This window comes from Harpia harpyja, chromosome 16, assembly GCF_026419915.1.
Source record: "Harpia harpyja isolate bHarHar1 chromosome 16, bHarHar1 primary haplotype, whole genome shotgun sequence".
In the NCBI taxonomy this organism is placed as follows: domain Eukaryota; kingdom Metazoa; phylum Chordata; class Aves; order Accipitriformes; family Accipitridae; genus Harpia; species Harpia harpyja.
Genome location: NC_068955.1, coordinates 30,537,821 through 30,549,996, shown reverse-complemented (window position 1 = coordinate 30,549,996; position 12,176 = coordinate 30,537,821). Strand labels below are relative to the sequence as shown.

Sequence of the window (12,176 nt, the reverse complement as noted above, 5' to 3'; positions counted from 1 at the left end):
TCGCTTCTGAAATACGTAAGCAAACTCAAGTATCTTGTCTGACTTTCAGGAGAAACGGAGGATGAGTGCTGGAATACTGACAGCAGGAAGCAAAACTCATAAAAAGGGAAGCAATAACATCTAGAAACAACATTCAACACTTAAGTGGCTAATGATTTTGGGCATCTCACTTTCTGGAAACCTTATCCCCTGTGGAGTATCAAGTTGGACACTTTTAATTAACACTTTGGAACGTGACTAGTGAGCAGAATACCTGACCTGCCTGGTGATAGTGGCTGTATTTTATACCCTTTATTCTAGGTAAATCAAAACAAATAAATTCTAAAAAGCAAACCAAAAACAACAAAAAAAGTTTTCTGCTCTCCCAGCTTTTTCATTTACACGAGTCACAGGAAGGACTTATTTTGTTTATCACTATTGCACTAGAGTTCAGTTCTTTAACACACCATCATTCTGTCCGCTTACCTTTATATTTCTAATTAAGGATAGATTATAAGGATGATTATCATGGACTATTTCATTCACACAAGCATAATCCAGTAGGCGGAACGAAAGCTCCCTTTTAAATGAGTAACTAATAACCCACAGGTAAAGTGCACAGAAGAAAAAAACCACTGCTTGCTCTACAGCCTGACGGAATAAGCTGATGAGCCAGTTTTACAGAACGTTTCAGAAATTTCAGGACTGGTAACAAGAATGAGAGCAACTGAAAAACTGATTGTCAAACACCAAGGTAGCAAATGACAGAGTGGCCTAGAAGGAGGGTGTAAGAGCAGAGCAGATGACATCCTGACAAAGTAGTAGAACGCTTCCCCTTCTGCTTCTTAGGTCCCCCATCTCCAAATTCCTATGGCAATTAAGGAACTAGCATTTATTAAATTACTTAATACCCAGAAAACTTATCAGACTACATATTTATAATAAAAAGTATTGGAAAGCGGAACCAAACCAGCTCAATAATGAAACTCAACGTGGGGTCCAAGTTCTAACTTTGTAACCAAACACAAACCCACAGACATTCCTAAGAGGGACAGCTTGTATCCCTCCCTCCGTGTTCCACCACGCTGCACGCTGTGCGAGTCTTTTAGAAATGGAATTCAGGTGACAAGAGCTGAAGTGCATGTATACATGCACATGGTTACTCTATATATTTCATGCAGAACACAGCTTTTTTTCTCCAAGTACTTGGTTCATACATTCACTTGACTGTTTTGTTTTGCTTTGTGGATTCAGCTGTGCTAGGACATTTAAAAGAACAAAACCTAGATCCTTAAGCCCAGATTTCTTTGCTTCCTCCTCAAACTCTCACAAATGATAATGAAGGAAAGAGGGATTTCACATGCACACCGTTACAAAACCCAGAATCCACCACGTTTCTTCCTAAATTACGGACATAAATACCAACATCCTTCCACGTCTCAACCCTGCATTCTATAAAGCGAATTACAAAAGGGACCAAAGCAGCCTAGTAACAACGGACCTCAGTCAAGACCTCCGATTGCTGGTGGGGAGCAAACAGGAATAAGCCTGGTTTCCGCAGCAGCTTGTTATTCTAGCATCTCTTCCAAAGCAGAACGTGGAGAAATATGATCTATTTGTGAGTCACTGACTCACATGTTCAAATTTCTTAAGGAAAGAAGAAAACGCTACGGTTCAAATGCAAACTGAGGCTAAATATATGCTTTGAATTTAGCCGGCCAGCTTTGCTCTTCACGGCTGTTATGACTAATCAGCAGTCACAGCATCCTACCCAGCACCTTCAGCGGCACCCTGGGGAACTCCCCTCTTCCCCAGGGCCTACGGACAAACTCCTGGAAGGAACAAAGAGGGATGCCAACGCTTCAGACCCAGTCGCAGCACTGCGGGCAAAGGGAACCCAGCAGCAGCTCTAGGCCTAGGCCAAGGCTCGACGGCAGCCCCAGGCGCTCATCCTGGCCCGGCTACCTGCTGGGGACCCGCGGTCGCCCCGGCAGCTTGCCGTTCCCCCTTGGCAGCACCCTGAAGGCACCGGAGGAAAAGGACGTTCAGGGAGACTCCTGTCTTCTCTGAGGTAATCTCAAGGCCGACCTTTGGAGGCCATGGCGCGGCTCACCCCGTTTTTCCCCTCACCGCCGCTGCCTTCTCCCAGCCCCCCCCCCGAGTCCTACAGCAGAAGCTTTTTCTTCTTTCAAGTTACCAGCTCTGGGGCCTTTGAGCTACGGGCAGCTTCAGAGAGTAAAAACAAATAAAAAAAAAAGAGTGAGTCAACGTAAAAGCTCGGCCTTTCACCAGCCCAACGACCAGCTTGCCCGGGGAGGGCAGCGCCCTCCGGCCCCCTCACAGAGCTCGGCGGGAAGAGGGGCCGGGGGAGAAGCCCTTCACCGCCCCGCACGGCGGGCGGGCCTGCGGTTAGAGGCCGCACACTCCCCCCGCCCCGGCCCGGCCCCGGGGACAGCCGCCCGCCCGCCGGGGCTACCACAGCCCTCCCCGCCGGGGCGCGCCCGCCGCCGCCCCGGCCCCAACAAAGCCGGCCGGCCCCGCCGGGGCTCCCCCGGGGCCGCCCCGCTCAACCCAGCGACCAAAACGGGACGGGGAGGGAAGCTCCCTCCGACCCCGACCCGCCGCGCTTACGCTGGCGCCCGCCGCCGCCGCCTCCTCCTCCTCCTCCTCCTGCGGCCGCCGCTGCCCTGGCTCCCCGCCGGTGCTTCCCGGGCTGGTCCTGCTGCAATTTCCGCTTCTCCCGAGCTCCCACTTCCTCTTCCCGCCCGGCGGGGCGGCTCCAGGTGGGAGAGGGACCCGCCCCGCCGGGCGGTGCTGCCCCGGCCCCCCCCCGGGCCCTCGGTTCCCCGCTGCGGGGAAGGCCGCTCCGCCGGCGGGGAGGGCTGCGGGCACAGCCGGGGGAGCGGGACGATCGACATGCGGCGTTGCTCCAAGTCATTGAAACGAAAAAGAATGTATTTGCAAATCCATACTGTCGCTGGTCCTTTCCCTGTTTCTTAAAGGCGCTGGGGAGGAGTAGGTGACCGAGCGCTAAGCACTTCAGAAATGCACTGTCAGGAGTTTAAAAATGGCTACGGCAGAATTTTGAACGTTTATTTCTTTTTTTATTTTTAACGTCTTAATACTCACTTTTGCACCGTCACGTTTTGGAAATTGCAACTACCGTCGTCTTGAGGGGTTTCGTTCGCTTGTGGGCAAAAGGTTCACATGTGACTGTTCACAGGGTATCTAAATTAAACAGATGCCAGAAGGAAAATAATTGGGTTTTGAAACGCAGCCTTAATACTTTAGGAGGTATTTGTTCGCCCACTATTACTGTGTATGTTTTGGAGGAGGGGAAACACTCTAAGGAATGACAGGTCTAGTGAAAAATATTATAAATAAATACACAATCTGTAATAAATGGCAAGATAAAAAAATCCAGGTGAACCAGTTTCACAAGTTTTGGAGAGAGGAACATGACTCATTCCCAGTCTTAGTGGGACAGCTACCTCCAGTCACCTAAAGCCAACCACAGTCACTTCACAGTATAAATAGGCTCAATTATTTTCTTCCTGTATTAAGCGTAGGGCAATTTACCCTATAAACTGAACACAGCATATTTTAAAAATTGGGCTAAACTCACTCTTAAAAAGACTTCTGCTAGAGAAGAAAGCAGGCTTAGAGAACTTTGATCCTTTTGGCATTCCTCCTGGCTCAGCTGCTGTGCCCTTTGGCACATTTACAGGTAGGAATACCAACCATATTTACATATCACTTTTCATCCATCCAGTCCTACGTGCCATATAAAACCACGAGGTGCTGCTACCTAAATTAGACTACAATTTCTTTTTTTTTTTTCCAAAATTACTATTAAAAAAATGAAATTAATAAAATTTAGAATAACTTTGAGTTTAAGCAGTGCACCAAAACTGCAACCCTGAAAATGGAATTATCAAGATGTGAAAACACTTTCCTTTTAAAGGCAAAGTAATTCTTTAATTTCAACAAAAATATCACCCCTCAAACATTATGTTGTGTCAATTTTTATTTACCTGAATATTAATTTAGCTGCCCCTCCCTCCCAATCTTTAGTGTACCCAGTTCCAAGCATAAATTCCACTTTGAACTACTTCGCATGTGCTCTGCTCTGAGTTTTGGCATGATAAATCACTACTGTCCATAAGACAATGCAAAAGCAACTTCTTGTCTTTTAATTTACAGAGATGAAGTAAGTTACAACATCTGTTTTGAGATTCCCTGCCCTCTAAACATGCAAAATTGCAAGTTTAAAGTTCTCTCAGATAATTCTACCATCTCCTTATTGCAGATAAAACACGTACTTTAATTTTTATAGCACTCTTTCCAACTAAAGCCTTTAAAGACATTTGGCAATTTACAAAAAGTTGTATTTAACCAAGCTTTATTTAAAGATTACGGTAACATACCCATATGCCTTTTACACATGCACTTGCATGTTTTTCTTTCGGGGGGGGGGGGGGGGGGGTGTTTATTAAAATTGAGTGAGAAGTGTTTTTCTCTATTTCTCTGAGATAGCTTCGCTGTATAATTCAGAAGGAAGTCAACACACAGTTTTGCCAGTTCGTGAAAGCTTTTTCTATTTCACTCATTTATTCTAGCTCTCATGTCAATTCCATTGTTCCATAACAGTTAAGGTTTTACAGCCTTAAAATAATAAACGGATTTTATTTTCACATTTTACAAGTCTATTCCGCGTTGTTTTCACTTTTGAGAAGCAACAATACATGACTTTGAACACCTACTATCACATCAGTGACCAGAAATGTCTATGCAATTTTCTTCTAAACAGTGAAGTTTAGCTGAACAGTGAGTCAGGATCTCCTTCTGCAGTTTCATTTTCGCTTTTTCTAGAAAGATAAATTCTCTGAAAATATAAGAGACTGCAAATGATCAGATAGCAACTCATATAGACAAGCTAGACAAAGAGATGCATTATTGAACAATGTTTAAAGCATCAATCACAATATTTCTCCATTCCATGCATTCCACATCCTGCTGTTGATCTAGAGGACATGATGAAATATGCTTCACTACTGCTTCAATTATTCTGTAACTTTTTCCTTCTGTCTTCTCTTCTACACAAGAAATGAGTTACAAATATATTAAAATTGACATAAACAGCCCTATTGTGACCCAATTTTGTATTGGTTCCCTTGACTCCTACATTTCTCCCCAAATACCACTACGGTCATAATCTCATTTTATTAACAAAGCAACTGTTGCTGCTATATAGAACAGCACTTCAATCTTCATCACATGGACCAGAATACACTGAAGTTGTGTGATAGCTTTTGTTACTATTTTTAAAAGTAAATCATAGCTCTAACTATGAGCAGAAGTAGGCAATAAAGCAGTTTTCTTCAGAAAACTGGTTTTCAAAAACTGATTAACGCATGTGAACTTGAACTATTCCAAAGAAAATGTCACATCTAGCGGAACATTTTTCTACTGGAGAAAAGTCATCATTTGAAACAAGGTCTACAGGGCAGCAAACAATCATTAAGATGCTTTATTGACAATATCCACTCACCGCAAAAGTATCTGCCTGCATACAATTAGATCTTAGCTTTTCAATAGTGTTTTATTGGCAGTGGAAAATGCATCAGTACTTTATTGAGAGAAAGCAATAAATAATACTGTGATAAAAATAGTTCAAAAGTAGACTGTACATATTGTTACATAATCTGAAAAATACACAAAAGATTAATAGAAAAACAGAACAGTAACAATGAATTTCAGTTTTACAAGCAAGTTAAAAGTGGAAAACAAAATAAGAAAAAAGACATGCTATATATATTGTTGCATAATAAATAATGCACCATCTGAACAGATCCTTGCTGGCTTTTTAATATGCCATTTACAAGTGTTGGATACATTTGCTACTCATACAGTCCAAAATGGCTACAACCATCAAAATTAAAGTCCAGACAACTCTTCAGAACAAGTTTACAAAACACAAAAGATGACTTACATAAGAAAAGTAAGGCCTTTATTAGAAGTTGCACTGCTTTAGTTTTCAGCCCATTGTACCTTCATCTTTCACTACTCATTTGACATGAGACTGCAGTGCTTCATGATTGGTCCATTAAAACTAGTTTCACCAGCATCTTTCCACAAGTGTTTTCAATCAAAAAGATCTAGGACAAAAACTCTCTGTGGCCTGTGGACTATGACCAGGAATTATTGTGAAGTCTATCTTCCTCAGTTAAGGAAAAAACAAACAAAAAAAAACACCCAAAAAACAACCAGGTCTTGGTTTATGGCTTGTTTTCAGTCACTGTGAAGATACACTATACAAATACAGCAGAGAGTGTTATGACCAAGTCAATCACTTCTAAAACGTGTTCCGTAGTGTTATAGTTCCTCTCAGCTTTTAAAACAAGTTATATTTTAAATAAAGACAAATTCCCACTACTTGAGAAATCCTCTTTGTGGAAAGGTACAGTTCTGAAAAGAAGAACAATCGTGTACCATACCTTCTACAACAACATATGTTTACCTGAAAAAAAGTTGGACTTGTTTTCAGATCTAAGCTAACATTTTCAAAAGACAAAATATATACTGCTTGGTGTCATGATACTTTTACAAAGGTATTAAAATCCTTTTCACCTTCAGTTTCATTATTAAAAAACAATGATAATTACAGTAACTGCATAATTTACAAAACCCCTATATTACTTATAGGGACATATACATACAAGCATTACAGTACATTCAGTTGGAAAGACTAAAATTAGAATAAAAATCAGCAATGATTTGATTTGTAGACTGAATAGAAACAGAAAAAGTAAGTAACTATATGAGAAGTCACATAAATATAAGAAACATTTAGATTCTAAAATATTTTCTCTATAGTACTCATGAATTTATTTGCTAATTAAAAACTCTGTAATAAAATATCTCAAAGTGTCCATTTAACAAGTATTAACAGGTTAAGGGTTCCAAATGTTCAAAATGCTGCATATCACCGGTAGAAATAGTGTGGGTAAACTGTAAAAACAACAACAAAACAAAAAACACACAAAAAGAAAAAACAAAAAAATTCCATTAGCAGTTTTTTTAAAAACATTTCATTCTAAGTTTCTCACAAACAGCTCATGTAGTGTAGCAGTCATGCATTGAATTATTGCCATGCCATGACGTATACAGTTCTATTGCCTTCTGTAATCTTCAGTTGCAACACAAAGTAAAGCACATGAGGTCAAATATTTCTACTTCCTAGATTTTTATCCTAGGTCATCTGACTGTAGAAAATCCTGGAACGATGGGGAGAATTTGGGGGAGGGCAAGAGTTACAACTCCAATGTCTTGAAACTAAAAAGATTTTAAGATAGCCCTGAGATTATGAACTGACAGATCCACATGATCCGAGTTGCTACGTGCAAGAATTTCCCTTCTCAACACTTCATACGTAAGAACTCTTTGGAACTAAACTTGTATATGCAAAAAGGTTCAGTATTTGAAGAAAAGGCAGCCAATATTACAGCCAATCCCCACGAGGTAGGGATGTTACTGGTAAGAAGGGAAAGAAGCTGTAAGCAGAAGAGAGGCAATTTATAGCCCATAGAAGATACCAGCTAGCGACAAAAAGATTCACTGGATTTTTTTTTTTAAATGCAATATAGTTAAAAAAAAAAAAATCTAGTTTCCAGACTTGTTTGCAAAATGAGAAATACTGTTGCACAAGAAATTACACCAGAGGCTGCTGAAGAAAAATCATTCATAAGCCAGAATACATGTATTTTGTGCTAAACACCCTTGAGTTATCAAGCTGCCTTATTGTCAGCACTGCTCACAGCTACTCAAATTTAGGCTGCAGGTAGCTAAATCCAACCAGACAGCCTAAGCAATCACAGTGGCATGAAGTATCCAAGAATTGGAGAACTATGCAATTACCCCTATAACAATTCAATATTGAAGTATATTGTAGTGGGATAACTTTGACCAAGGAAAGACTCTGAAAGATCAATAATCTGAACTGCAGTGTCACACACTAAATTATTTTTTCCTTTACATGCCTAATTTAGTTCCCTTCCCTCCTCCCCACTTTCACTAGCCGTTTCAGCCAGCCTTTGATTTCAACACTTTCTACATAGCTATTTAGCATGGGTCCTTTTTGAGGCTGTTTAAAAACAAACCCTCAAAAGAATACAATCTTTACGAAAGTAAATATTTAAAACACTCAGTCTTCATTGTAGGAAATAATCTCCAGATTTTCAATATAACAATCTGCCCTGAAAACTTGAAACAGTTTCATAACTGTGTAAATTCACTGTATTAAAATACCTGACATTTTATTTCATAAATAGCTGCTTTACTATTATACCTATCAACTTTACTCACCAGGAGAAGGCTTTAACAGGAGTAGGTCCTTACTGTAGCAGAATCCAATCTTTGTGTTCCTGATACACTGCCTATTTCAAGAAGCATGGGAAGACATGCAGAACACAGCATGCATGTTAGTTTTAAAAAAAAAAAAAAAAAAACAACACAGCAATGTGATTACAGCTACTGTACTCACCCAACTCTAAGGCTACAAGTTAGAAAAGCAGAATTTATTTTACAGTTTATATATTAACCACTTCCAGTTTCAGTGGCTAACAAAAAGAATTCTAAGAAAATCTGCATGCCAACTAGAACACAGAAATTGGCAAGCGTAGTGTATATATTTTTCTGGTTTTTTATATCATGAAATGAAAGGGGTTTCTACATGGTAAAGACTTCACTTATTTTAACTTACAGAATTTTCCACATGAATTCTGGAAAATATTTTGTGCTAGTGACAATACTTAAAATTTAAAACAGCTCACATGTTAGAGAGTAACATCAGATGCAAAGGTCGTTTCTTTGAGCTTTACTCATAAATACAATTTTCAGAACCTGAGACAATTCTGACAGATTATGTGGAAGTTGCTCATCCTGTCTGTTCCAATTAAATGCTTTTTCCATTTATTTTTACTTGCGTTTTGTAAAACAAATTCAAGTGAAAGTTTATTCTCATGGTACTAAAGAGACTGGTTTTAAACAGACAAGATACCTCATGTAACAGGTGATCAACCTCCACTTCCAGGTGGGGTGTTTGGGTTTTTTTTAATACATGTCTTTGTGTGTGTGCACATGCACACGTATACATATAGATCGCTAAGTACACAGCCATGACTGAAGTAGTGATTTCAAGTACGATCAATACTTAAGTGACCACTGCAGGGGCGGTAATGTACCTTTTACTCAAGTTTTAATAATCTCAAAATTATCCGACAGAGTTTACTCAATTTTTGAATGTATTTTACTGCATTTCAGAAGTGGGACTTACATTGGTCTAATTGCTGCTAATTAGAAATTATGCATCACATGATTAGAAGACTTCTACTAAAATGTAATTTTATTTTCCTAGTTTAACATAAATTTATTTCTAACTATAATTCTCATTTTGTTATTCCAGTGAAGTAAAAAGAAACTCCACATCTATTACAGCTTCCTGAAATTATAAAGCACTCTATGGTTAAACACAGTGTTATATATACAACCATGCACAAGACAGATGCTTTTATGCAGCAAAAAAGGTAATTTGAACTTAATTCCCCTGTAATTTCAAGCAAAAAAGTGCATCATGCTTAAAATAATACAAAATCAATACCATCAATCTGCATCTTCTTTGGCTGCATAGAGGGTGAAGACATTGAGGTTGTAACTCTGAAATTTGCAGGAAGAGTCTCTGCTGATCCAGCAGCTAAACCTCTTATGTCCTTTGGTCTAAACTTCTTTCTCCATGAAGGTGCTCTCCTAAAGCTCTTATCATCATCCTGTTATATTGATAAACATCATTAGCAATTCAAAAAATGTAGGATTGTTACTGACATTAAAAGGATTACTGACATTCTTAAGTAAATGTATCACTGCTGAAATGAGTTGATTTTCAGAATGGTTCAGGTGCAACAGCAGCAGAGGTCTTCATTTGCAACAATCTGTGTTCACCTGCTAGAGTGTAGGCTCTTCAGCTCAGTAACTATGGAAATTCATGTGCTTGGCACATTTAGGAAAATGTTTTGTACTTCAAATGTTTGTACTTTATGATTTGCAGTAATTCATAAGTGTCACATCACTCATTCTTAGGGGATATGAAGAGTGGAGCAGGGATATGAAGAGTGGAGCAGATCATAAAAGCTGCTTTGGGAACACTGACATATAGAGGCTTAGTTCGAACAATTGCTTTTAACCTTCAATTCTGTCTTACAGGAATGATGATACAGCTATTGTGCTTTCTCATACTACAAATTACAGGAAGTGACAGTGAGGAAAAAAAAGTGTATTAAAAACTATATTGCTGTGCAGTGTTTTGCTTAAGCACTTAGGTAAACTTAACTTGTAATTACCCAGGTGCATTTTCCCCCCATTAATGCATCTGCATCTTTGAAGTAATATTCCACTTCAAAAATACAACAGTTTAAGTCCCACTTCCAAAAATGTCTTTTGCAGTGAAGGTATTGTGTCAATGCAAATACACCCATAGTGCATCTCCATTTGCCAACCTCACCTTTAGAAACAGTTTGATCCTTTGAATGCCATTTTACCTAAAATTTATCCCCTTTTAGAAGACAAGTATCTACATTGTTTGAAGAGATCTTTGTGATCAAACTGCCCTGTGCTGCTAGATCACAGCAAACATCTGTTCCCTCAAAACTCCTTCTCTTGCAGTTTGAAATCACTAAGGAAAAATACCTTGGAAAACTATCAAGCTGCTTTATGATGATGTTATTAAAACCTTAGTAGGGATGCATACTGAGAACAGAGCTGTCAGGATGTGCCACAGAAGGGATGCAACAAGTCCATTAGGCAAAAGATGAACAAAAAAAGCAATCAAGGTCTGTCATAGCAGCCTCCTGCTTCAGCATACTGGTATATGCTTCACCTCACTGATCCAAAAGCCGTTTTAAGTCATCACTTTCACACTTCCCCTGTGCTCTTCCTCACACCAACTTAAATTAGAGCAACTTAAAAGGTTAATGATGTAACACTCTCTCCTTTATACTATGGGTTCACAGGGTCTACAAAAGTCTCACACCTAGTTTGTTGGTTTTCTACTCATTACATTTGAATGAAGTTTATACACTGCAAGATCACAGACTGCCCAATAGAAATTGCTCTGATGTGCAAACATACCTGGTGGTCATCTATACCAGGATCAACAGATATCAACAACAGATATTAACAGATATTAACAACACAAGCTTTCTTGAAAGACACTCAAAATTATTTGAAATACTGCTCGTTAGGACGAAGTTTTGAAGCACGGTATACAGTGCCTTTATTATAGCTTGTTCATCTGCAACACTGGTCACTAATTTTCCCACATTTTGGATAGAAGATTCAGCCCAAAGTGCTGCTATTGGATCTTAACCATGCAAGCTACAGAAAACAAACTTGCAAATCATCTCAGTACTTTCATATTCAACGTTATCTTACCTAAATACACAAAAATTGCCATATTCAAAAACTTTCCAAGACAAAGAATTTCAAGTTAAGATTTCTGCCACTATTCTGTCAATAAAAAGCTTAAAGAGGTTCAGGCTAAATTCTTTCACTTAACAGTTCTGATAAAGTTCCCAGTACCATAAAATGGGTCAACAGCTCAAGTAACTTACTTCATCAAGTCTTCTGTCAGTACCCAAAGCAAGAAGGTTATTAAATTCCCTCTCCAGAACAGCACGAGCCTAAAGTTTGTAGTACGAAAGAAATGGAAGTTAATTCCAAAAGATTAGTAATTAGTAACCTATAGTAATTTTTAAAATGTAATATAACCCAAATTGTTTAATACCCTCTTATCAGATTAATAAACATACTTAGTACATGAAAAGCTAATTTCAGATTAATTTAAGCTGTAACTTATTAAAAATTTAAGGAAGACTTAACAGCTCCCCATTCTGTTTGTTGTGATATGAAAATTCTTGATTTCTGCTTTAAACTTAATTATTTCAGAATAAAAACTAGCAAACAATAAAACTGATGAGTTTTACACTAAATGTTGTGAAGATGGGCTATGAGGAAAATATTCAAACAATATCTTTTGTTCAAGCAAATTTATCAACCAGAATTGTTACTAACAATTAGAAAACAGTAAGAAAAGCATAGTTCTATGTTTTTCTCTTACAGGATAATGGACAGCTTTCCATTTCTAA

General features: G+C 38.9%; 2 protein-coding genes across 10 annotated transcripts in view; both read right to left on the bottom strand.

Moving 5' to 3' along the window:
- CTTN (cortactin) overlaps window positions 1–2,748 on the bottom strand; it is a 28,088-nt gene extending 25,340 nt beyond the window's left edge. Inside the window, exon 1 of one of the 2 annotated variants that reach the window (XM_052811303.1) lies at window positions 2,611–2,748. The gene's annotated coding sequence lies outside the window, so the exon portion shown is untranslated. The remainder of the gene's footprint in view (window positions 1–2,610) is intronic. The other variant, XM_052811304.1, reaches the window with a different exon arrangement.
- A 1,803-nt stretch (window positions 2,749–4,551) lies between these two features.
- Window positions 4,552–12,176, bottom strand: part of PPFIA1 (PTPRF interacting protein alpha 1) — a 59,852-nt gene continuing 52,227 nt past the window's right edge. For 6 of the 8 annotated variants that reach the window (XM_052810962.1, XM_052810963.1, XM_052810966.1 and 3 more), the window contains 4 exons: window positions 11,643–11,711; window positions 9,638–9,803; window positions 8,344–8,414; window positions 4,552–6,990 (listed from right to left, as the gene is read on the bottom strand). In XM_052810962.1, coding sequence (XP_052666922.1) covers window positions 8,356–8,414; window positions 9,638–9,803; window positions 11,643–11,711 — 294 coding nt within the window. In that variant the 3' untranslated portion in view covers window positions 4,552–6,990; window positions 8,344–8,355. The remainder of the gene's footprint in view (window positions 6,991–8,343; window positions 8,415–9,637; window positions 9,804–11,642; window positions 11,712–12,176) is intronic. The other 2 variants (XM_052810965.1, XM_052810970.1) reach the window with 1 other exon arrangement.